Source organism: Zosterops lateralis (assembly GCF_965231275.1).
Source record: "Zosterops lateralis genome assembly, chromosome: 1".
In the NCBI taxonomy this organism is placed as follows: Eukaryota; Metazoa; Chordata; class Aves; order Passeriformes; family Zosteropidae; genus Zosterops; species Zosterops lateralis.
In genome coordinates, this window is record NC_139762.1 from 15,108,155 (window position 1) to 15,134,924 (window position 26,770).

The following is a 26,770-nucleotide window of genomic DNA, read 5'->3' on the forward strand; positions in this document are numbered from 1 at the left end:
ATTCACTTAGCTTTGAATCCTTGATGTTTCATAGTTTTGAGCTGGTAGTTTAACAACAAATAATTGTTTCTCTTTGTGGAAATATTGGTGGGTACAGATAATTTCAGACAAATGGGTTACTCTCCTTTGTTTGTCTTTTCTTTCCTGTGAAACACTTAACATTGTTCTTTGGGAAAATCTCAGCTATATGCCGTATTTGAATGGAAGGAAGGAATATTGTGACAGCTAGCAGGGGCAGAGCAAGGTGCCTGTTGTGATTGTTTCACTGTATGTGCCTCCTTTTGATTCTTCTACACAGACAGCTGCTGCAGATTGAATAGTTCATCTTGAGCATATTAAATGTATCCTGCATATTCAACACCGAAAATAAATGTCAGATTCTTATATTATTGTGCATTGTTCAATAAATTTGGCCCATTGTATAATTTTTCTAGCATGGTTTGTCTTTCTCTCTCACACCATTTAGCAATTTATTTGGCTCCTTTCATTTCAATATTAAGATATTACAATTATCCCAGTATTGTTCAAATAGAAAGAAGTCTTCTTACAAACTCCCTAGGTGAACTCTGAAATAAATGGAATATAGTTTCTGTTTTCTGGTATTTACTTGGATCTGAAACTTCATATAATTCACACCATCACAGACTGTGTTTTACAATCAAGAGGCTGAATCCATGGTTGGCACAACTCCACTGAACTCACTGGAGTTGAACTGCTTTATTGAATTGCCTTGTGAGCCTACGTATTGTAAGTGGATGTGCTACAGTCCTTGGAGTGGAAATATCAATGCCTTTCAATATTGCACAAATTTCACTGTAACTCAAAAGTCCTTTAATTCCTAAGGGGCATTATGTTAGTTTTATTAATGAGCAGGGAGGGTCTTTTCTCCAATATGCTTAATTAGCCTATGTTGATAGAGAGGTTGTACTTTGAGTCTTTTTCAATTGTAAAATTGGAAGCATCTCTATGATGTAATCACTTTATGAGAGTATTTGAAACTGGAACTGTACTTCTGGGGATGAGATCACATCACAGGCATTGACCAGTGTGGTTATTTCATTGCCCAAAATACTAGGGGGAAATCACTTCTGAGAATTACCTTGTTATTTTAAATGTGGTGCATATTTCTGTGCTGGATATCCCACCCACCTCCAAGCCTGTACTCCTTCCTCTCCACTCAGCCAACTTTAGCTTTAGCTGACACTTCTTTTTTTAATTTCTAGTTCCCAAATAAAAACTGTTGCCCTGTGGATCACTGTTTACATGATCATCACTCCACCCACCAATCCCCCTTATTTCGCGTCTGAACTTGAACTGATGCTTATCTGTCATCACCAATTCCTACTCCTGCCAATTTCAGCCATGCCTATACCAGGGAATTATGCATCCATAATAACTGATATTGTTTATATGCGAAGTTGCTTTTGCCACACGAGCCCCCATTTTTGCAAGTGAAGATTTGGACAGTTGCATGGGACAGTGATGGATCCCAGTGGGCAGAAGGATCAAACAGCTTCAAAGAAGATGGAATTCTGCTGTGTCCACACAAACTGTCACACGCTCCTTTGCTATCCTGAGCTGTCTGACATATCAGCAATGATGTAGCTGATTTATAATTCTAGAGGGTTGGATTACAATTTTCCTGTTCTGACTAGGAAATGATGACCTGGACAGAGACTACCCTGTAAGTAACAACTAGATGTGTTGAGATAAAGAACCAGGATCTCATTTCAGTTGTAGGCTGCACCTGCTGATGAAGGACTGCCTTTTCCCCTGCCTCCAGTACAATGTTAATGAAATGAGTGCCAATAAAAACATGATAACAAATAATCCTACTTTTAAGTCTTAATTAAAATTACATTTCACTTTTGGGAGAAAGGTTATACCTTGATGTTTTGTATTCTGGCTTTTTCACACACACTTACTGTGTACTAAACTATTACTCCAGGTGATGACTATCCAGGAGTTGGTCGATTTTAGAAAACAAATTTTTCATTAGGAGGAAGAAATCACAGCACAGTTTATAAATATATTCTGGAAATGTATTGCTAGTGCTAGCTAAAGCCAAATCATAAATTGATCTGTAAATGTTCTGTTTAGATGATTCCATTTTTCAGAAAAATGCTTGCATTGTTTATCTCTGTACTTCCAGCTACCTGGATTCCTCTGGATGTATCCTAGGAAGCACACACAAAAAATATACCAAACTAACAAGCTAAGTGAATACTTAAAGTTACACAGATTTTAGATGTCTTTAGATGTCTTGAATATATAGCTACAAGCTTTGGTTAACAGCAATACAGCTAACAGCACCCATTCTGCAAACAATCAAGGAACCTCATATTATTACATAGGAACATGTGTCTGTACCCTCCTAACTCCTGCACCTGTACAGACTCTGAGAGGGTTACTCCATATGGAGGGCTAGCTAATGATAATAGTAGCTATTCAGTTACTGATCCTTAAAAACATACTCTTATCCTCATGTAAGGTATTTGTTCACGTGGACTTGCAGCAAGTCTTTGTATGTATGTTTCTTGGCTGGTCTGCTGCCATCTAAAGCAAGTCTTACTCATTTATTCAACAATCTGTGCAAATTTAACATCATTCAGCTAATGATTTTCCTGCCAAATTCAGAGAGGCATTGTATTTAACTACAAACCTCATTTTAATATCCTATTTAAAAGTCTAATCGAACCATGACTATTTTGCCTTTGATTTGTTGTATCTTTGTGTGTTGTCTTGGAGATTTTGATGTTACGTCCTTCCAGCTTTATTGATATTTATAACACGGACAGCATGTTTCTAGAGACATAAAAAGGTGGAGAAGTGCTCTTGGCTGGGATACATTTCGGGTTACAAAAGGTCTAAGGAGGACACTTCACTTCTATAAGATGGAGATGCTCTATTAATAAAAACATTAAAAGAAAACAAGCAGCTAAAACTGGAGTACATGTTGTGGCAACCATGTCCACGAAATTAACCATGGAACTTCAGGTTCAAAAAAATGAATACAAACCCCAAAGCTAGTTCTATGAAGATTTGAGGAAAAATAAATGTTAACATCTGCAAACAATCCCTTCTAGGAGCAAGAAAAAGACTTAGATTATTAATAAAAAAAATGTTGAGTCAACATACATTTTTAATAAGGCAGTTTGACTGGAAAATATTGAAATGTCTCTTGTAAAACAGGTCTAGCCTTTAGTGGGTACTGGGATTGGGTACTTGTTGGCAAACTACTGCTGTAAAAGGACTGTAGGATCTAGTGCAGCATTTCCCAGATTCTGAAATCCAGAGCATAATCACCTCACATGTGCCATACTCCATTTATAAACAAAATGGTTCTGATGCTATAAAAAATCCCAAATTTTGTATAATCTAATAAAAAGTTAAAGACATGTACAGAAAACAGTGATTTCCAGCAGTTTCATTACTTTCCAGTGTTGTAGCAGTAGTCATGGGAGAAAAACCAGAAAGATGTAAGCAGATTATTTCAGGAGGGCTATATTCTCTATAATTTATTACTGGGATGGCCCAACAGCCACATTTATCTCTGTAACAGGAGCAAGGCATCCATTTTCTCATGCACAGATTGAGTAATGTTACTGCCATATTTTATTTCCAAATTAGAGGAAATGTCACTCAATGTTCATATTTAAAATGAAAAGGAAGAAAAACGTTCCCTTCATTCAGTTTAAAGAGAAAAAAAAAAAAAAGAAGTTAAATCTGTTAAATATCCACTGACATTTGTATGAACTTAAAGCAAAGCATGCAGCACATCTCGGAGTAGCACAGCTCACATTTTGTATCAGATCATCAATTTTTAGTCTGAAATATTTTGATTTTCTATGTGGTAAACAATTTCACTGGTTGGTTTATTATGCAGAAGGCCCAGGGAAATCTTCTGGAGCAAGGATGCAAAGATGACCTGTGTGCACCCTATAGATCTACAGAACATCTCACAATAAGCACAAAGATAGAGCAAGATAAACTGTATCTATATGTGCATACCTGCAAATACAGAGGACTCAGCTTCCTATGACAAGCTTAGAAATCATTTAGCCATCTGCTCTGCAGATCACTCAGTCCAAATATAAATAATTTGGACAGCACATAAAGGAGATTTCTTTTGTTTTATCTCCCACACATATTCAAAACCAATCTTGAATTTGAGATCTTTCATTCAAAATTATAGTCCAGCCTACAGTCCCTACTGGGAATTAACATAAAGCATTACCTATAAAAGGAGTTAAAGGGTTGGTATCTGCATGCACTTCTGAGCATCTGGTCTATATTTGATGTATATCTCTGTTCCTGGCTCCATTATAGAAAGGGACAGTACAGAATGAGCTAACTGGCAGATATCTCTCAGGATCCTCCTTTGAAATCAGCAGGAATTTTAGCAGAGTTTCCTTTTTTCTCTGTCTGCATGGATAAGATCCTGGCATGTTTGAACCTGCTGTGCTTGTGGCTGCTTTCGTCAGTGCTGGAATCTGCTGTGTGGTTTTGTAGGCTCAGGAGCATCTCAGGGAAACCAGGTTTCTCAGCCTGTGGTTGTTGGCTGTCCTGGCAATAACACAAGCTCCAGGTCCTTCAGAGCATTTGAGCTCTGTTTGGTTTTTAGGAAAACATACTTGATTATGTTATTGAAATCTTAACACTTCACTTTCAAATATTTTTCCCACCAGCTGTTGTCCAATTCTGCAAAGTCCTGAGCACTGTCAGACATCACAGGGCTTTACCTGGACAATTACATATTTGAAGTGCTCCTGCCATGTTCCACCATTGGAGCTGGAAGCGGAACAATTTTGTGCAGATAGACTTATCCTTCCACAGCGAGGAAATAAAATATTCACAGTGGATTATGTTAGCTGTCTGTCTGAGCTGCCTTCACACATCCAGATAGCTGCCCTATTTTTCAAACAAGCCAGCAGACTTCCTGATTTTCATTACCTGTATCAATCTTAACACTACTTAAATAAAAAGAAAGAGCTTTAAAATGTGAGACAACAAGCCTAGATATTTTCTCATGGGGCACCTCTGAGCACAATAGTATCTTCGCTTCAACATTTTTTCTGTGTCTCTTTCAAGCTAACCACATCCAGACTGTGGACATGCCAGGAAATGCCATTCTGGGACTAATTTACTGGTACTGAAAATGTTATTTCCAGAACTGTCACTTTCCAAGGGAATTTGAGTATCCACAAGTATTTCAGCTGTAAGGATCCATTTGCTGACATTTGGGATCCATCTGCACTTCAGTCCAGCTGGAACCAAACTGGCCCCATCCATCTGTAATCTCCCTGAAGCTGTCCAGGACTGTCAAGGAAATTGCACTATGACCACGCTGGAACCAGTGTTGGTGTTGGCTGGTACAGTTCAATGCTCTGTGTGGAATGAGATTTAAATGAGATCATTTCACTACCCTTTTGGTAAATTCTGTTTGGAAACAGCTGGAGGCAATGATTTCATTGCCTTATTATTAGCTGTGTTATAGGACACAATAGAAGTAGAAAAGAATAGAGGTTGTGTCAGAATTTTATGTAAAATTATTCTCTCCTGCCCAGGCATCAGCACTGGGTCAACAAAATCCTGATCAGATCTGAATCCCAAGAGCTGACTAAAAATGGAAGGACACATCAAATGGAGCTCCATATAGGCTGAATTTAGCTTGTTTTTTCATTAACAGATGATGGAATAGAGATTATACAGATGATAGAAACCCAAAAAGGACTTACTGCAGGGCAGCCCTTGAATACAAAACAATCTTGACAAGCTGGAGCCATTGTAGGGGAAAGTACTGGGTAGCACATCACCTACACCATGCAGCTCAGCAAAGCAGGAGATTACAGTGAATCAGCACGGTAACTTATGTCAATAATTTCAACCTGTTGTCCCATGTTCCTTCTTTTTGCAGAGATATACAAGCCAGCACAGCTGGAAAGACAGGTGAGACTGATTTTCTGCTGCACACAGCCCAGTTTGGAATCAGCAACAGATTTGCCAGTTTGGGGCATTTTGAAAAGGATAGTGAGCAAAGGGAGAGAGTCCAGAAAAAAGGAACAGAGAATGAACAGAGACTTAGAAAATCCAGCTGGTTGGATTGACTGAATGAACAGATGATATCTACTGTGAACAAGGGATAATGGAGAGGAAAACACAGTAATAGTCACCCAGGGATGTGAAATGCTAGTGCTGGGTGAAGTTAACATAGTCTTGTGTTTTAGACAGGAGGAAATAGGTTGAATTATTACGTTGAAAAATGGGACTGGACATTTGGAAAAGCTCTCAGATTGCACAGACAGGAAGGAAAAACTGTACAGAGACAGTGAAATTTAGGGCTGTACAGATCTGTAAGAATTAGAGTAACAAACATCTTTCATACAGTTTTCAGATAGGATACGCTTAGAACCGATCTTGCTTTGGGAATCTCCAACTTTCTGATCCTTCCAAGCTGAAGTAAAATGGCCATGATCTCAACAACATTCCTGAACAGCAGCTTTCCTTCAGTGAAACTGCAACCCACCAAGTGCTCCTCAAGTCCAGCCTGAAAACTGTTGAAAAGAAACAGAATATCTGAAATGAATTAAAATTTTATAAAGTGATTGATCTTCCAAGAAGAAAGAAACTGTGATTTGTGGGAACTGCCATTGTCATTTATTTAAGAGCTATGAGATAGCCTCTGCTGCTGCAGACATAGGAGGGAAAAGTGGCATCTTCCTGTCTTACAGATTCTGTTCCCCTACTTAACCAAGAGCTACATAATTTGCTGATTTTTTGAGCCCATAAAAATAATGAGATTGGCTAGACATTTTACAGATATAAGTTTCTGTAAGAGAAGTATCTTATCTGTTAAGCCAAAACTCTTCTTGGCAATACAAAACCAGGAGTGGATTGGTGCTTATCTTGGTCTCAGTCTTATTTGGGATGGGTCAGCTCAGCATCTTCCAGGATGTGTTCTAGCCCTAAAGATTGTTCAAAGTGCATCCTTTAAGGAAAATAAATTCCCTACCAAGCAAAGTAAAATAACACAGCCAAACAAATAAAACTTCACAGCAGTCTTCAAATAACTTCCTTAGGGTAGAAAGAAAAGGCCACATAAACTTGCCATTCTGCATGGTCCCAAAAGTTAACAGTTCTCCTTGGTCAGGTAAAAATGTGGTCTGGTAAGTCAAGTAAACTGGAGCTGCATTACCATGCAGGCATTTGGACATGGTGACAATACAAGCTGGTTTGAAGTACACTGGGGACACTACATACATCTGCCTCCTTTTGATTTGAAAGAAAAATTCTGTTGCCATGCAGACACCTTTAGTCAACTTTAGTCAAGTTCTTATTTGGAAAATAATTAAGTGACAAATTTTACCTTGCCCTGTAAGAGCAAATACCTGAGGACCCTCCTCCCAAAAGAGGAAAATAATCCTAAACAAGTAATTCATGTCCCTTGTTAAATTGTAGGGGTAATGAATGACAGTCAGGGCCTTACAAATGGGATTTGTAAGAGGAAATTATTCCTATAATCCACTGATGCTTCTCCTTTGGAGGATTGCTGATTTGCTTAGATTTGTCATTTGCATATTTCCAGCCTCTCAATGCTTCTGTGGATTGTGTCTCTGCCTCCTCTTTGCTGACAGCTGGCCATCCACCTCCCTCTAAGCTCTCTGAAAAAATTTGCCCTCCCACAAGTATACTGTTCTGTTTTTTGGATAGATAGTGATAAGTGTTGAGCGTAAAAGACTCTTTGATAATTTAATTCACTTTACTGAATTATGATTCTGCACGCACCATTAGTTCAATCACAAACCAGCTACAATAAGAATTAGGTCTGTTTTGCAACATGAAGCAGACAAGGCTGTTCACTGGAGCAGTCAAGGGTGTTTAATGTTACATTTGTTGTTGACTTTGAAAACAAATACATGTGCACTGATGTACAGCAATCTGAATGTCCCATGCAGATGTAGCAGCAGTGGCATCTCGGGGATCCCAGGCTTGTGTTCAGAGATGGATGTGACAGAGAGGCAGCAATGCTGACTGAGAGTCTCACATACTTGTGCCAGTGGTACCAGTAGCTGTAGGGAGACTGTCTGCAAGTCTGTAGGAAATCAGAGGACTCAAAATTGAAAACTAGGAGCTTCTATCATGAATAGGGGTTGTCTGAAGAGCAGTGAATTTATAAACGAGAGCACTTTAGGAGGTGTGTCACTCATCTCCATGCAGGCTTGAAAGTTTGAAAGAGGAAACATCATGTCACTGGGTTAAATTTAGTATTGAATTCTGATCAGCTTTCCCTGCTAATAACATTGACTTTGACCTTAGCAGGGCAATTTGTGACAGAGAGGTAATCTCAACTTCTCTCTCATCACTTCTTCCTCATCACTCTTTCACTGCACATTTAACACTCACTCATGAGAGGTTGGCTGGGAAACCAGAACCAAACACCACCTAACTGTGGCTGAGTGCCAGCCTACAGCTACAGTCCAAAGCATATATTGCTTAAGAACCTCTCTAGTATTTATTTTGGAGAGCATCATCACTTTCAAAATTAAGTAGTAAAGTATTTAGCATACCCTCTTCTACTTCCCCTTGGAGCCAGAATTTTTACAGGAAGTCCCCAGTCAGAAAAGTGGTTTTGGCAGGGAAATTGCTTTTAACCCGTAGTATGTTGTTCACTTATGCTATAAAGGTCTAGGCTGGTCAAGGGGAGAAGGCAACAGCTCTATCCTTGAACAGCACTGTGTGACGTGGAGACGGGTGAGAATTCAGTGATGACAGCTCAGAGTTGTCTCAGCACTCTCCTTATCACAGAAATGGTGCAAAGCCATTTTGACATGTAGAAAAAGTTGCCCCACTTGGTAATGTATGACAGCACTACAAAATGAAAATGTTTGCCATTTACATATGACTGGGGACAGTAAAAGGATTTACAGTAGTATATTTTACATCTTTTTTGTTTTGCCAATCAATAAAGCAGACAGACTAAATTGCTTTTTGGATATACATATTGAGAAGCAGGAATTTAATTTATTGCTTGACATACCTTTTCTTAAATTAAATAAGATAATATCTCACTCTCTTAAAGTCTAATGAGCTGGTAGATCCTTGTGATTTTCTACTTTTCCTGTAAAACAACTTATAGACTTGAGCTACTTCATCCAGGATATTTGCAATATGCCAAGTCCAAGGACATGCTCCAAAATCTATTGACATCCATACAAGATATCCAGATTAGGTCCCAACTATTAAACAAATTTTAATTGAACATATTGTTCAAGATAATGATCTGTTTCCTGTCAGACGCTGTTGTAGCTTTCAGATCTCCCGTTGTTATTTTCTAATATTTACATTACAATGGCAGCTCAAGGTCCACCCAGATGAGTGCTGCCTTGTGCTGCCCTCTGCCCATGTACACACACCAGCAGGCCAGGCCCTGCTCCATAGAGCTTATTGCCAATGCCATTGACACAGAAGTTTTTCTTATTGACAGGATTTTGTATCATAAGGTTCTGTTACACTAACATAGCAATAAACCTATGATCCCCACAGTATTTATGGATTGGTTCATTACATTTCTTTAAAAATGCACTATAAATGTCTAAACTGCTATAAATACATCAGCATTACTGCTTATCTTGCTTGTTAAACTGACAGCTTTGTAACCTCAAGACACTGCAGCTGTGTAATCTTTCACATCTATCTGGCACAAGAACCATGTTTTTTTTCTCTCTCTATTTTCATGTATGAAAAAGGTGCTTTGATACACTGATTGAAACTGCTACTGATTGCAAATATATTGCCTTATCCATAGAAATTCTGGGCTATAAGGCAAGAGAGGAATTTCTCCAGCCATTTGCTATTCTGATATTCAATCTAAACTAGTTATGTAACAAAAAAAATAATGCTGTTTTCAGCCAGTAAGCAAAACCTCAGCCATGCTGAAACTCCATTGACAAATCCTTGAAAATGAGATTTTTCTTAAATATTCAGAGTTTTTAAACACTGGTGTTTCCAAAGACAAAATGTCTAATCTACATTTCCTCTGATAATGCTGCATTTGTCATATCTAGGAGGAGATATGATAGTGAAGAGCATGTCCTGAATGAAGACATCTGTAGTTTCTGTTACCTCTTTTAGGGATATGCTCGTGCTCTGTGCTGGATTTAGGCTGTATGGCTGTGGTTATGAACAGCTGTAGTGAGACTGGTGGCAGAAGTAATAAGAGTCCATTTTTACAGCTCAGTAGCTGTTTATTTTTTCTCTTCAGAAGTTTAGTTTTCACTTAAAATAACAAAAGCAAACCCCGATTCCTTTTAGTTTTAAGGAATTTTATGAGTCAGAAAAGAACCATTATAACTGGGCTGAGTAAGTAAGGAGTCACTCCAAACCAGCCACCAAACTCCCACTGCCATGACAGCAACACACTTGACACTGGAGTCTGGCTGCGGTAGTGCTCTGTCTCTGGGGACACCCACCAAGCTGCCCCTCAGAAGAACCTGTGCCGCTGGCTACAAGTCACTAATGACTCCTCAAAACTTGAGAAGCTGCAGCCCTCTGTATCAGGCCAACTTTCTGTCCAAGCCTGATACCATCGGGACAGATGTCAGCTCCACTGCGTCTGAAGAACAGCACTGATGGTTACAAACCACTGACGACTGATCTCTTGGAAACTGACGGCAGCGCTGCCTTTACCTGTGCACAGATCCTGTCCCAGCATGCAAGTCAAGCCTTGTGGGTGCCCTTTGAGGGGCAGCCAGGTAAAGGAGAGAAAATGGTAAAAAAAGAATTTTATTCTGTAACATATTCCAGAGTTGAAACTGCTTCTCATTGTCTGCTGTGTTTTGTGCCTGACTTTTCTTCTGAGATGTTTGATTTTCATCACCATAGTTAATTCTGTAGGTCACAGTGCACTTTGACACCTTTGTTGTTTTAGGAGTCCAAGCAGTATGTTCTTCTTTTGTCTGCTTTTAGCAGAACAACAACAACAATAAACAAAACAAAACAAAACAAAACAAAACAAAACAAAAAAAAACCCACCAAAAAAAAAAAACCCAACAACAAAACTACCCCCTCGAAACCCCCCCCCCCAAAAAAAACAAAACAAAACAAACAAAACCAAAAAAAACAACTTTCTTTTCTACAAAATCTGTACTTCATAACTAACAAACAATTATGTTTTTGCTGTACTAAACTCAGGAGTTAGGCTCTTTAAAGCCCCATATTATTTTCCCATAATTGAGTAAATAGCCTCATCTTCTTGCCTTATGTTAAAGTAAATTACATCCACTGATGACTTCATCATGCTCCCTACCTTGCAGAGAGCTGGAAAAATGCTTTGAAATGTGCCATGTGTTCATTCTGTAAGGAAGAATGTACAGGGCACCTGGCTGTTTGTGGACCAAGCAGAAAGGGGGTCACTATGCTGGGGAACACTGTGCTGATCTCCAGGACTTACAGGTCAATGCTGGCCCACATAGGAAAGGCTTTTCTTCTTAACACAGGGAGGGAGAATGTGAGAGGGAATAGATGATGCCTGGATCTTGTCAGGGTACAGGATTATACTGCAGACAGGATGTGACCCTGTGCTTAGGAGTGCACCTTGACACTCAAATTTGATAATAAGTCCAGAGTTGATGCCCTTTTCTCTTTGCACTGTGGTTTGGGTTTTATTATTTTGCTGAAATAACCTGTCTGTGATTGCTTCAAGTTGGACCCCTGTCCCTGAGAAGGCTAATCCATACATCGATGACTCTCCACATAAAAAGTCTAAAAAAGAAAAAATGAAAAGTTTATTGTGGCTAACTTGGATCTTGGAATAGCAGGTGGCAATTTAATTGGAAGATGTAAGCTGCTAACTACTAATTTGCATGATTATAAGATTTTGTAATTGCCCTGTAAAAGTTAATTTGGCATGGGGTTCAGTGAAACTCAACAATGTTAGCATGATATTGATGTGTATATGAGATTTGATGTAGCTGTTTGATATGTTCCCTGCTGAAAGACCAAAGGAGAGATTTGAGGGGGTTACTTTTAAATATATACATGCACATACACAGAGGTGAATCTTGTTGTAATGACCCCCATGGGGCCTGGATAAATGCATGTTGCATCAAGGAGTTCATTGCAGCAGGAGTTGGTAATTTGTTCCTTCAAAATAATGAGGAAATATCTGGTTGGAACTGAACATCGATACCTAGTAATTTTTATGAAGATTACCTCACTGATTAACATTTAACTTGCATTTTAAAAAGGGAAATGTTTAAAATCCAAAAATGTGCATTTATATGATAAATACAGCTTGCACAGAGGAAAGTAAGAAAAACCACCCAATTTTGTATTTAGGTCAACCTTGTATTAGTGTTTGCTCTAATACAGCTAATTAGGGAGAAAAAAAGTATTTTGTCATTGGGCATGCATGAAGGGGAGTCTGCAGCAGTGCTTATCCTAGAGCCATTTGACTTTGTGTGTGTGTGTACTATCTGCAAGAGTGTCTTGCCGGCTGCAGTCTGTGAAAGGTTTCTTGTGTGCACTGTGGATCCCTGTCAGATGTCTCAGGACAAGGCTGCACCAGCAAGGAGCTGTGCTGTGGAGAGGGATTAGCTCCAGGTTCTGCTGTTGCAGGGTCCAGGGCTGGTGGCCAAGCTGGGCCCATGTCACAGTCCCTGCCACCCCTGTGCCCCTGTGTCAGGACACAGCTAAGGCAGAATAAGGTGCTCTTCAAAAATTGAGAGAAATGCCAGATTTGCTGCCTTCTTCCTTTTCCCTTCCCTGTAAGCTGGCAGCTCACAGTGGAGTGGGTCACTTCACTGCCTCAGAGGACTGTCAAGGGCAGAAATGAGAGAGAGAAGGTGTAGCAGGGGTTGTGCAAAAATACCAGATTCCTGTTGTACATCTACACCAGAAGAGAACAACCTATGCTTGACTGAGTTGGTAAGGTATATGAGCACATATCTCACTAAAAGCACAATAATGGAATTGCTGATCTTATATATTTAAATTAAGTAACGTATCAATGTGATTCACTGGGCTGGAACCCAGTGTTACTGAAGAAAAACACACATACATCCATATTGGTCTTAGAGAATAAAAATTGATTTCTGAATTAATTTTTTCTTCTCCCTCCCTTTTTGTTTTCCATCATATCTAGGGGAAAGAAATAAGGGAAAAGTTGCATGCAATGTTTGTAAATAGGATATCCAAGTTAGCTTCTGTGATCGTGGCACGAATTGGGTGGGTGATTGTACTCTGCTCTGCAGGGCATGAAGGAGGCAGTACAGACAAAAGGAACAGGAGTGCTCTGTCTTCTACGTAGCAGCAGTGGAAGGCCTTGCCAAAAGGGTGGGTGGATCAGGATGGCTGACCTGGAGAATTACCCTTGCAACTGTTATGGATGTGTTAATGGGAAGAAGACTGGAAGATTCAGAATAAATTACTGCTGAGAGTGAAAGCTCAGGGAAATGTATGACAAATATTTAAATATTGCATTATAGTCTCTAGACAAACTCTTTTAAGTTGAGGGCATGGGACTGGTTTTCTAATGGGATGCTGAAAGATGTGTAGATAAAGAAACAATTAGGAAGGAAATTGGAAATCTGGAGATCTGAACCTATCTCTTACTCAAATGCTTTAAAATCATTCAGGTGTTCACAACTATTTCAATACTTCACTTGTTTTATGTGCCTCAAACAAAGCAATGAAGCAACACTGTCATAAAGAGCCCAGCCCTGCTCCAGCTGAAATTTGTCTGACATAGACAAAACAAATAAACCCCCCAGAAGCCCAACAATGCTATTTCATGTGCAACATTATACCTACTGAATGAGAGGAAATGTAGGCATGCATCAGAGTAAAGTACTCTTAAAAGCTCATTTGGATGGTATGTTTTTACCTAGGGGGGAAACTACTGTATATGCAAAACTCAGATGAATATTTACAATATCCAGGAATAGGTACTGGGAAGGGGAGGGCAGGTGGGGGGAACATGCTGCAAATGTAATCATCTTCTGAATGGTCCAAAACCAAATTGTTCTTGCCACTGTTGCTGAGCAACAGTCCCACTATGGGATTCAGCCTGTGTTAATGTACAGTGGGAGAGCCCAACCTACCCAGAGAGTGAGAGATTGGAGGACCAGGAAAGGCAGCAAAGGGGTCTGGCATGGCTGAGCTCCACTTCCCAGCAACTGTGATCCTCCCAAACACGTATTTTCCTCATTCTCCTCCCCTTTTCTTGGCAATTTGCTCTCATAACAGGCTTTAAATAAATAGGGAAGGAAGACCAGTAGCAGAGTGCAGTGGTACTCTGGCTGCTGTTGTAGCAGTCTGGTTTGTACCTAGGACATTTTCTGTGAAGTAAAGCATTAGCACTTCTTCTGAGGTTTTCAAAGGTGCTGAAACTCTGGGGAAGGAAAGGGAAAGGCAAACAGTAAGTCTACCAGAAAATTCTTGGGATTTAAAAGCAATGCCCCTCTGTTACCTCCGTTCTGGAGACTACATGTGCTCTCATGAAGTGGTAACACAGTAAAAATCCACTGTCTAAAGCACAATAATCCACTGTGTTTTGAAATTAAAATTCTCAAATAATTAATCATCTGACAAAATATGATGTCAGTTTTCATTTGCTTCCTTCAAAGCATTAGTGTTTAAACAATTAATTTAGAGACAGAGAAAGGAAAAGGAAACCACAAAAAACGCATGTTCAAATAATGTTATAGACTTTTCTGAAGTAAAAGAAAACAAAAGCCAAACCAAACCAACTAACGAAAATAAGCAAAAAAAGCCAAGCCAAAAAGTGATTTGTGACTGATGGGATGACTTGAGAGAGCTTACTGTACCAAAGTGTACAGGAAAATGGTACATTAGAATAGAGATATTTCAAACGTGTATACGGCATGCCCTGCAATGTAGTTCTTGGCTGATTTTGTTGTGTTGTTCATAATGCAGTGTAAAGCTGCCAGTCCTCTGGGTGGAGGAGTAAATCTGGACTTGCCCTGGTTTTCATAATCACAATGTTTTACAACACTTTCCATTTCAGCTGTTTTTAAAGAAAACTGAATCTTCATTTTTCCAAGTAACTTTGCCACCAATGTGTTATTTGCAGTATGAAACAAGTTCTGCCTACCTTTCAGTTTGTATCCTTAAAATTATTACACTGTATGAAACTCTAATTGAAAATATGGTCATTTAGACTGAGTCATCAATGGGCAGATTGACCCTTTACAGAAACAGGCTTATGGGGAAGGAAAGAAGTGAAAGAGTAAAATGAATGGCTGCAGCCACAAAAAGCCTTATTCCACATCCATTTGAAAGGTGGTACCTGGTAGATGTTCTCAGTGATAAACCAGCACTGTGTTTGTATCACAGTCCCCAAACTGCCGGGGATATTCTGACCGTCTGTGTGGACATGTCTCAAAATCATCACAGCTGGATCTCACCTCAATATAGGACCAAACTGAGGGCTAAGTGTAAACAAGTGTAAGTTTCAAATGCTCCAGATCAAGACCTCATTCCTGCTGGGAAGCAGGAAAAAAAATGCAAGCTGAAATGTGTAACCCTCTACGATTTCACTTCCTTAATCCAAGAGGAAAACTTCCTTTTACAAAATTGGAGAATAAAGTTTTCCTGCTTGTTAGACTGGCTGCCAAGCTGCTGATTTTGGGGTAGCAGTTCAAAAGAGTTCCTCGCACTCATGACAGCCTAGATGGGAAATTGCAGAAGAGCACAGAGGAAACTCACAATATACTTCCCCCCTATTATTTCTCAGCTTATTTTGAAATTAGGAAATCATATGGAAACAGCAGGAGGATTCCTAGCCTTGCGCTATTTCCTTCCCCTGTGATCATGAAGTTTTATTGCTGCATGAGCCCTGCTGCCTACCATTTCAGAGGAGCTCAGCAAGAGGTAAAGGTTTTTCTAAGTGTGGGTGGTCATGTCCGTATATTCAGCTGAAGCAACAGGGTTATTCAGCTTGGAAAAAGGCAGCTCAAGATGAAGTATGGAAGAACAATTTTCAAAGAGAAAATAATGAAAAACTAACAAAAGCACCCAGGGAATTAATTCTTTTTTTTTTTTTTTTTTTTTTTTTTTCCTTTTGGTAATTGCCACTGAAGAGCCTGGCAGTGAAATGACATCATTAAGTCAAGGTATCTCACTCACACACTTGTGGGGAAAATTGTATGAAATGAAATGAAATTTCCCCAGGACTCAGCCTATTGCATTGGAAAGGTGTTCTGCTGGTGAAAAACAGTTACATACAGAAAGATGACCTGCTTGCTAATGCAGACAGAAGTATAAACATTTTTCGATAATTAAGGATTTTAAATTTCTAGTATTTTACTATTATTTGTAGGTGCAGATACTCACAGTCATATCCACCTTTGTGAGTGTATTAACATAATTTGTGTCAGAGCTCCTTTTTCAGAAGGCATGTACAAATAGGTTTCCTGGAAGACAATTTTGTAAAGCCCCTAATCTTTGCTTTAAGCAAATAGTGAATAGGGAAAAAATGTTGAGTATTGAATATTAGCAACATACCTCTTGTAAATAAGCAACAAAGGAGTATTGGCACATACTGTGCAGTGGGTAATGTTGACCCATAAGAAAAATCTTTCAAGAACTTCATATAATTGGAGAGATATGTTGGGGTTTTTTTCAGCAAATTGGTGATAACTAGTTGTTCTGGTCAGTAGAGCTTATATTCCCCATTCTTTTCCACAGGTATATCATCGAAAGTCATACTGGCAGAACGCTGTTTTTCCTTCCTTAAAATATTTGATATGCCCACAAGTAATTCAGGTAAACATGCTACAGCATGCTATAGCACAAGAGAGTGTCAGGATGTAATCTCCATTCTGCACCTGCAAGTAACCTCTCTGAAGATTGCGAAGAAAGGAGCAACTCCAAATATTATACTATACTTGACCATTTTTTCCTAACACTAGTTAACTAAAATTCAACTAGTAAAAAAGAAAATACTTCCGTTTTCACATATTTATATATTACCTGCTCATAGTCATAGAAAGTTGCTACAAGGAGAGACATACTTTAAAGCAGACAGCTATGATCTAGTCTAACTTCTGATCATTGAGATCCTAGGTTCAGAACACATTAGAAATAGTTAATGAAAAACCAGATCTTCCAGTTCCTTTGTGAAATTAATTTAATGTCAGAAGGACTAATCTGGAAAATACTGGCATGGAAACCTAGCCTTTTTTTAATGGAGCAGCATTTTTATTACAAAACTTCTAATAGCAACTTCATAATTAAAGAGAAATTTCTCTCCCTTGAGCACCTGGATGCTAAAAGCTTTTGTTTTAGTTTTGGTCCTTATTTCCCCCCCTCATGCTGATTTTCAGCCTGCTGTGGAAGATGAGGGGTATTGCAGTGTTCTTGAAAGCAGAAAATATCTGCTCCTCTGATTTGAATTTGCAAAGAAAATGGTCTCCTCTTCAAGCTCTGCTCTGTGCTTTGTGTACATTCATATGGTTAGAACAGGATTAATTTATTTTCTACACTTTCTGTTATCGCTTCTCACTCTGGGGCTGTCACATCTCTTGCTCTGACAGGCATGGGAAGGGAGAACTTATCATTGCATTTAGATGGAATTTGAGGAAATATTTTGTCAAATCTGTTGCTCTGCATCATACTTATCTTCATGATTCATGAGCTTCACATTGCTATTCCTCCATGGCCAGGTAGGGAGGGAACTCAACAATTGTACCTATGATTTGCCCTGTTACTTGGAAAAATTGGCTGCTAACAGAAGAGCCTAAATTGCTTCCTTTTGTAAGTGAAACATCTCACACACATCTCTGCTCCCCCCCTGAACTCTCCAAAGCAGGATAGTGTTGCTGTTCACTACCATAAGTTAGCTTCTCCTTTAAATGAGGTATTAGGTTGAGAATTCCCCTTTTGTGCTTTAAGACACCTTTTCTCCATCTCTGGGCACAGAGGATGTCAGATCAGGAAAGGGGAACACCAGAGAAGCCATTAGTCCCAGTGATTCTAGATGGTAGAAAATGTATGTGTGCTACCCTTTTGGAGGTTGGGCCTGGAGCACAGGGCCCCCTCTGTCCTGGCTTCAGCTTTTCAGGAGTGACTGCAGGGCACAGCCACAGTTCTGCCTTTCTCTTCTGCTGCAGAGTGTCATTACCCAGTGGAGCAGTGAGCCCACATACATGGGATGCATACAAACTGCTTATTGTCTTTCTGTCAGGAGCATCACCAAATAGTCTCACTTTCCCCAAATAAAAGCAGATCTGGATTGCAGAGCTGGCAAGAAAAACAAACAGCAACCCTGTTTTAAGTGAAAACACTGCCAGATGCCATGAGTAACACAGAGAACTAGCATGAGACAGATACTGGGGAAGAGTAGCTTAATAGTTTTAATAGCAGTTTTCTTACCTCTGGCTGTTTATGAAAGCAGATAAGCTAAAAAAGCAATTCCCTCTTTTTTTTTCTTCTTTTTTTTTTTTTTTTTTTTTTTAATTTTTTTAAAATTAAGCAAGGCATACTCTGTGCTGAATGCCTTGGTGTAATGCTTCTTTTCCTTCTATCAGCTTGATGTAGAAATCTAAGTATCATAGAGCAGGCTGGGGTTTGGGCCAGTTTTAATGAGATAATACCTCATAAGGGATTGATCCCAGATACATTTAAGGGGCCTTGCAGCTACTGCTTTGCAATACACTGCAGATTCTGCAGCCTAGGAAAAGAAACAGAGAATTAGTGAGATATATGAAGAAATGCAGGATACAAACTTAGTCCCCAAGACATTTCACACCCTGTGGATTGCCGACTCTTGTACCAGGCTTATGCAGTTGTATATTTTTTTGTCTGCCAAGCATGGATGACAAAATTTGACAGGCTGTATGCTTACTTATCTGTTTTTTGCGAAGTAATGCTTTTGCACATTTTTCTTCATTATAAGCTCTGAACAAGTGAGGTGCAACGTTCCACTTAAATAGCTTCTGCATGCAAACAGCAACATCACAATGCCAGGTTGTAGGAGAAAATACAATGGGAAATAGAATTTTAAAAACGGTATGGCAGAAGCAGGGAAAAATATATTTCCTTAAGTATTATTTATCCTTTCCTAATAGTTCACTTTGTGCCATGACAGGAATGGAATGTATTCCATGGTACAAAATTGTTTCCTGGGAATGAAAATATGATTGACACCTAAGTTTGAATTATTGTGAATATGTGGAAAAAATGAGATTATACACATCGACAAAGCCAATAAGAGGCTTGAAAAGCATGTTTATATAGGGAGAATTTTAGTATAGAACAGTCTAGTTTTTAAAAGAAAAATGGTCTTCATGCAACAGGCTCTAGTTGTGAACAAAATGTCATTCAACAAGAAGGAACTGCTTTAACAGCTAAGTTATTGATGATGCTGAGTCAGGAGCCTGTGGATTTAAAGTCCACATTTGTTTTGTCGCTGGAAATAGGGAATAAGCCATAATAGACAACCCAAAGATTTCTGATAATCCTGCGCTGGAAATGATGCATTTCTGATTCCAATAACATTTCTTTTAGACAAGTGATGGGCCAAGTACTGAAATCCTTTCTCACCTATAATTGCTTTCCTAGCCAGGCCAGTACTGCTGCAATCCAGTTGAGCTTTTATTGACAAAAGATCTGTTTTCTGCCTCACACTCCCCCTAGTCCTGGCACCTCTGGGAGATCTGTGTGCATCCCTGCCATGGCTGGGCACTCCAGAGATGTTCATGCATCCACATCTTTGACTAACACCTCTGCAGTGGAAGCAGCACATGGGTAAGTGAATAGCAGAGTGTTGCCTCTAGTTTTCTGAAACATAAATTGAAACTACTTTGTGTAAATGATGAAAGAAACTCTGCTCTCCATGAAAAGTATCCAAACAAAAATCACAATGTCATATCCACAGAGCATTGTTTGGCCAGAATGGCCTTTCACATTCATAGCACCTGGGTTGAATTATCATTATGTATTCCATTGCCTGCCTCCATTGTCTGCACACTATGACACAAGTTATTCCATTCCACTTCTCTGCCGAAAAAGATAGGCATAGGCCTTTGTAGCCTGAAAGAAAATATTTTTCTTGGGCCATTCCTGATAAACATTTTTATGCAATTACCTTACCTTTCACCTGTCAAAGTACTGTAACATTTTCAAGAATAGAGTGACCATTAGAAGGCATTAGCCAAGAAGTGAGAACCCTAATTACTTCTTCAAGAAAGTAAAAAATTAAAGTAGCTGAGTTTCTGAAGGCTTGTCACCTTTGCAGTCATTTCAATAGACCTTTTCTATCCTTACCTATACCAGATGAAGTGGAACAGTAAATGCAAGGCACTTAGTCGCATTAGTCCTACTGCTATATTTTCTTTAAAGAAAGATTTACTTGATCCCCCTGCAGCCTCACTCAGTGAAGAAGCACTGAGAGTGTAGACTTGTTGCTCTAAAAAATCCTTTGCATGTGTAATAAAAACCTGGATGTCATATGGCCTCCAAATGGTCTACGCCCAACCAAGAAACAATTGGGTTCTGTTGTTCCTTAGATAAAAGAGTATCAAAACCAGTCTCACTTGAAGAGATAGGTCTGGTTTCTTTTACACTTAAGTGTATGCAGTTTTATGACTAAGTAGGAGAATAGCTAGATGCTTTTTTCTTGTGGGTGAATAATGTCCCTCCCTACTTTGGTATGACTTGATTTGCTGTATCCCTGTTGGTTATGTGTCAGTTCAGGAGAGGAAGGCAAAATTCCCCCAAGCAGAGGCTTTGCTGTCTTCCCAACAGACCTGCCATAACCAGAGGGGCATTCAGAGCATGAGGTGCTGCAAACCAAGCAGCACCTCTCACATACAGCACACACTGCAACCTAGCTGCTTCATTACCAATATATAAAGTTTTTTATATGAACTGCTTCATCTGTTAGCTATCAATTGCTTGCTTTGGTAAATTAGTTTTTAAAAAAGCATCTGTATTAATGTACAATGTGTGGATGATTTTTTCCCTTCTTCTTTGTGTAAGTGTGGTCTATCGCCTTCACAAAAAGCCTTTGGGGAATATTATAATGTTAGAATCTCCTGAAAACTGATAGTTAAGTACTTATCATCAGGAACAAATGAATCAAACCAATTTTCTTTCATTTTTACTTTCAGAAAGATGATTTTGTAGGACAAGGCTCTTGAATTGGATGTCTCAGCCCTGTGAGATAAACACAAATTTTCTTTCTCTGCATAAAGAGAATATATCACAGAAAAGTCGAGAGTACAGTAATACTGTCCATTATATAGATATATCTTTCCAGCTCACACTGATTCTCTGTATCAGTCATGGTTTTTAACACAAATGAAAGCATATTAGCCTCAGAGGGTACCAGTTAGAAGTACATGTTCCCTAATTAGCACTTTGATGTAGCTTTGTCTACGTAACATACATAGCTTTAATCATAGCAAGCCATTGTCTATGATGGTCAGCAAATCCCTAGGTCATCTTTTCATCTTACAGTCTGATGTCTCACAGATAAATGCCTAGAAAGACTTCCTTTTAATACCTGCTTACTGGCAGGTGCATTATGGGAGGCTCACCTTGATCCCTAAGATGGAGAAATTGCTTGGAACAAAGACCCAATAATAATGTAAAATCTTCTCCCAAATGTGTCTATTTCTCAGATCTTTTCTGGCTTATCAGCAAGTTTTCCGACAGAAAAAGTAAAAGTGCAATTTTATTTAGAAAGTGTGATAGCAGAACAGGTCTCAATTTCTTCTGAAAGTCCATCAAAAACAAAAATATAAATTCATCATACATTAATCATATATACCCACTAGGGAATTTGTTGCTTCTGGCTTTATCTGTCATAGGGAAAGTCACATAACCCAGATGATTCCATTTATTTTAGTGTTATAACTAATCAAATACAGTTTGTGATTCCATGGTTCGTGATGTATTCAGACTGACTCAGAAGATGCTGGAAGGGAGCAAGCTGGGTCTGTACCTGAGCTGGGCAAAGGACCAGGAGTCCCCATCTGCTTCCTTTTGCATTGCATAGGACATTGTAGGGTTTCTGAGTCCTTTCTGCAAGCTGTGTGAAGGTCTGATCTCATTGGGCTGGCTGTGGATGGGAATTAATACTGCAGGACAGATCTGGAATTATTAGCTCAGAATTATAATCAGGACTTGGGAAAGCAAAATTGATCATGGAGTATCAGCCAAAGAATTTGAATCCAAAACGTTCTGAAGCAAAGAAGAAACACGGGATAGTGCAAGGCTGAACACTGTTAGCACAAATCTGCTCTGACAAACAGGGTCAATAGTTTGCTTTTCACAATTCAGTTAACATTTATTTCAAGGCTGAGAGGAGAACACTACTGAAGCTTCTAGCCCTCTCAGATACTGGGCTCAGGAAATTATAATAGGACCAAAAACCCCATGAAATCTGTGCAGAGGGGTCTTTTTCTTTAGCAGCAGCAGGTGAGGCAGCGGGCACGCACCGACCCCTCCTCCCTGCCTTGCCCCGGGCCAGCGGCGGAGCGCTGGGGCAGCAGTGACTCAGTTACACGCAGTTGCAGCAGATGTCAAGAGTCGCCCAAGTGTGATGTGTGTCAGAGGGGGCCCAGAAGGTCCCGTTCAGCGACAGCAAGTGCCCAGAGGGGGCTGTGGGACCGGTGAGAGTCCGGCGGCCGGGCGGTGCGGCAGGCGGGGCACGGGCAGAGCAGGCCAGGCCGGGACGCGGCCGCTCCCGCAGCACGGGGGGAACGGGGAGGGCAACAATGCCGGCAGCAGGGGGAGGAAGGAGAGACACGACTTAATGGCTGTGACAAATGAGCAGCGAGCGCACATGACACAGAGAGGAAAGGAAAAGAGGAGAGCCGGAGGCGGCCGGGGCAGTGTGAGCTTCCGACAGCGCCGCGGGCAGCCGCCCCAGCGCCGGCACGGCCAGAGAGCTCATTAGCGGCTGCTGGAAGGAAAATCAGAGCGACAGGAAGGCCGCTCTCCACGTGGGATCCCATCCAGCCCTCGCTGCGGCCAGCACAGGAATCCCTGTCCATCTCTGTGGGCTTCCGATGGGGCGTGGGCGCCCCTGGGGAGGAGCGGCCGCGCTGGGCTGTGGCCGATCCCTGCGGGGGCTGGGCAATACACGCCGAACCACTTCTTAAACCGTCTGTGCTTCTGGTGCCTGTGCCGCCCTTGCTCCGTCAGGTGAATCCGTTCCCTGAGCAGACAAGTCCTGCCTGGCGCCCACCCTGCCCTGCTGTCCGTGCCTCCCTGCCCCGGGCAGCGCCCCGGCTCCCAGAGGCTCCCAGGGGCTCCCAGGGCCTCCAGGGGCTCCCAGGGCCTCCAGGGGCTCCCCGAGGCTCCCAGGGGCTCCCAGGGGCTCCCAGGGGCTCCCCGAGGCTCCCAGAGGCTCCCAGGGGCTCCCAGGGCCTCCAGGGGCTCCCAGCGGCTCCCAGAGGCTCCCAGGGGCTCCCCGAGGCTCCCAGGGGCTCCCGGCCTTTCTCCTCTTTTCCTTCTAGGACTGTGGGTATGGCACCAAGGACTCCTTTAATCTATCCTCAGCCATACAAACCTGGATTTCATCTCCAGTCCCTGGATAATCAAGATATTTCAACAGCTGTCAGTTTCTGGCAGAGGCCCGTTCTACCATTTTTTTTCCCCAACAACATATTTTTCATAGCTAGTTGGAAATGTGCAATATTTTGTCATAAAACTAGTCTCATTTGCAGCATTTGAATATTTTTTCCTGTTTTACAGTTACCTTTATCTTACAGTTTTGAGGGGGTTTTTTTTCCCGGTTTTTGCTGTTCAGCACTTTTGCTTTTGCTGTTAGAGCTTTCTCTGCCACCAACCCCACATACTGCACTTCTGTAATGTTGCGTAGTGTGTGGCTATTGAGTGGATATTATCTCCTTTTGTTTCTTTATTACCAGACTAATTATCTTACATACTTTGAAACTTAGAAGCTACATACCTGTCTCCAGATCCTAAACTATACATTCTGAATTTTGTTGCCCCTCCTTCTTTGTTTTGACTGCCAGTTCACTTTATATCATCAAGTGTAATCCACTTACTGCATCTTCTTTATTCTAGGTCATTGAGATATAAAGTGAAGAGAATTGATCCTCACACTAATCCTTGTGACTCTCTTTTAGTCACATCCTTACACGTTAAACTGTTAGTATACATGGTTACCTCTTGAAAAAATATTTGAGATAGTTCATGGCTTATTGAAATTAGATATCCTAAGAAGGCTGACACTGTGAATTCAGAGAAACAGAATATAAGAAAGGGGGTGTGTCTGAAAGGCATTGGTCTTTCCCCATGGGGCAGGGATTGGCCTGGGGTCTCCAGACCTCCTGTGGCTGCAAGCACCTCCTCAGCAAACTCTGTGAGGTGAAGGGGTTGGTGAAGGATATGTTCTGGGGCTGCCAGCAGCAACTGACAGACTTGTATCAACTTGGTGAGTCCCAATATGAGTGGCCCCATGAGCAATTTCCTCTTTAGAATGTTCTTGATCTTGGTTTGAGACTCCCGGAGGTTTAAAGCTGTCTCCTCATCCCTGTCTCTGTGATGTGAGAGAGAAGTCTTTGTAGTTTCTAATGGAAAACTGTCATAGGCAGAAGTTAAAAGGGGATTTCTTTTGCATCCCTTTGCTTCCCAAAGTCAGACATTCAATGCAAAGAACTTGACTTTTCTACAGAAAAATCTAGTTGAACAGAATGTATGGATTCCTGTTATCTGTTATTTTTATTATCCACCCAGAAAAAAAATCCCATCAGTGGAGTCATAAGCACAAGCTTGAATGCATGCTGACTTTTTATAATTAAATCAGAATTTCCTCAAGCCTGACTCTGAGTAGTATTTACATTTTTTTCCTACTGCTGCAGTTCAACAAGCACTGCATGTTTCTTGCTTCAGAGCCAGTCACCTTTCCAGAGGAGGAAGATAGCCTGTCTACTGTACTGGGCTGGGACTCGGGAGATCTGGATTTAAACCTAGCTAAGATGCAGGTTGCCAGTGTGACTTTAGGCAACAGACCTGACCTACTACATGCCCTCATTCCATGTTTCTGAGCTGAGACAATAATTTCCCATCATTCAGGAGGCCTGCACAGATAAATGTGAGGTGCTGAGATGCATGAAAAAATAACTATTATATTATTTTCATGACAATATAGAATTTCTTTATTGAATGACCTTGATTGAAGATGTAATTTCTCAAATGTGGTGGATGTCTAACTACTACAGAAATTAGACACCTAAACAAATATTTTTGAGACACTAGAGCCAAGTTTACGTCACCAGACCGGCTGCAGCAGTGAGTCCAGCGTTTTTAAACATAGCTGGCTGAGGAAGAGGCACTGCTGTAGCTCCATTATAACTGAAGATATCTTTGCAGAGATGTGCCTGTGGCTGCAGCATCTGAGCTGAGCAGGGGGCTGCTGGTGGGCACCACACTCTGTTGGGGTACATTTCTACAGCCCTTTGTGCTGGGTCCTGCTCCCTCCCAACCAACCTCTGGAGGAAGATGAAGCAAATGCCTTTTCCTTTCAAGCTGAAGATCCTTACTACCTTCCTGGCTGGTTTTCAGAAAGCTGCACTGTACTGTGGTAATGAAAGGACTCTGGCTACAGAAGAAGAAAAGAAAAAACCAGCAAAAAACCTTGTGCCTGCTGTTGTATCACATTCACTCATGCACTCACCCCACAGCTAGCATTCCTCTGGCAGGACATCCTGTCTCCAGTTCCTTACTACAAAAAAAAAACACACACCAAAAATCCCTAGAAAAAAAATTAGATTCCTTCACTAGCAATGCATAACATTATTTTGCAGATCGGCTGGTTGAATTGAGGTAAAATTTTGACTTTTTCAAACAACACCTGAAAGTGCTCTATTCTCAGAATCATGGATTCTGTCTTGATTCTCAAACTCAAAATTTCAACATGTACAACCAGGAGAGAATTTGTCAGACATGGGCAAAGGATTAGCATTGCTAGCACAGTGTGTAATTCTGATCCTATAATGGGGAAGCAGCTGCAAACTCTGAATCCTCATCTCATATCTCACATGTGTTCAACCCTGCATACATTGTACAGTATACAAGAAGTGTCCTTTGTTTTATTCCATTTCGATTTTAATGCCACAATTTTAAACCTGCTACAGAAAAACCATTTTTTTTTTTACTGAAACACATGAAGGTGCTGTTCATCAAACAAATGGGTTGAGGAATTATTTGGGTGCTTCAGAAAACAAAGAATTACTCTGGCTATCATCACAGACATTGCGAATGGGAACAATTTACCATGGCAGGCTGTGGCTTCAGGAGAAGGATAATGGTAAGTGTTAGTTTTGTTCACTTTCTGGGCCAATGAAGAAATAAAGAGGTTGTAAGTGGATTCATTTGCTGTTCAATTGTGAAGTGGCAGTCAGAACAAAAGATGAGGGCAACAAAGTTCAGACAGAAATTATGAAGAGCCAGGGAAAGAAAGGCAACTTTAAAAAAATCCAAATAATAGAGGTTTTTTTGTCTATAAATAAAAATAAAAGCAAAGTAAATTTGCTATGCATTCAGAAGTCATAAATGATGACATTAATTTGTACAGTGTACTTGCATACGCAGGTGCTGCCATTATGGATATACATTATAAATCTGCAGGGCACTACAGTGATTATTCTTTCCCCCATGTCTCTGAATGCCATATTTTTCCAGCGTGCTGGATCCCATCTGGTCTCAAAGTTCTGTCATTCTTCAGACATTTCAATTTCTTGATTACCTGTCAGGTTATGACCCTCAATTGTTT

General features: G+C 40.5%; 1 protein-coding gene across 8 annotated transcripts in view; it reads right to left on the reverse strand.

The window, feature by feature from the left end:
• The window catches only part of LOC310909217 (uncharacterized protein), a 110,279-nt gene that overhangs the window by 1,544 nt on the left and 81,965 nt on the right, over positions 1-26,770 (reverse strand). For 5 of the 8 annotated variants that reach the window (XR_014590034.1, XM_083860814.1, XM_083860811.1 and 2 more), the window contains exons 4-5: positions 18,615-18,691; positions 6,386-6,554 (exon numbers count right to left, since the gene is read on the reverse strand). Coding sequence is in view for 5 of the 8 variants with exons in the window: in XM_083860814.1 (XP_083716940.1) it covers positions 6,386-6,554; positions 18,615-18,691 (246 nt within the window). In the remaining 3 variants the exon portion in view is untranslated. Of the gene's footprint in view, positions 1-5,159; positions 5,310-6,385; positions 6,555-18,355; positions 18,692-26,770 lie in introns of those variants that run through there. The other 3 variants (XM_083860815.1, XR_014590035.1, XR_014590036.1) reach the window with 3 other exon arrangements.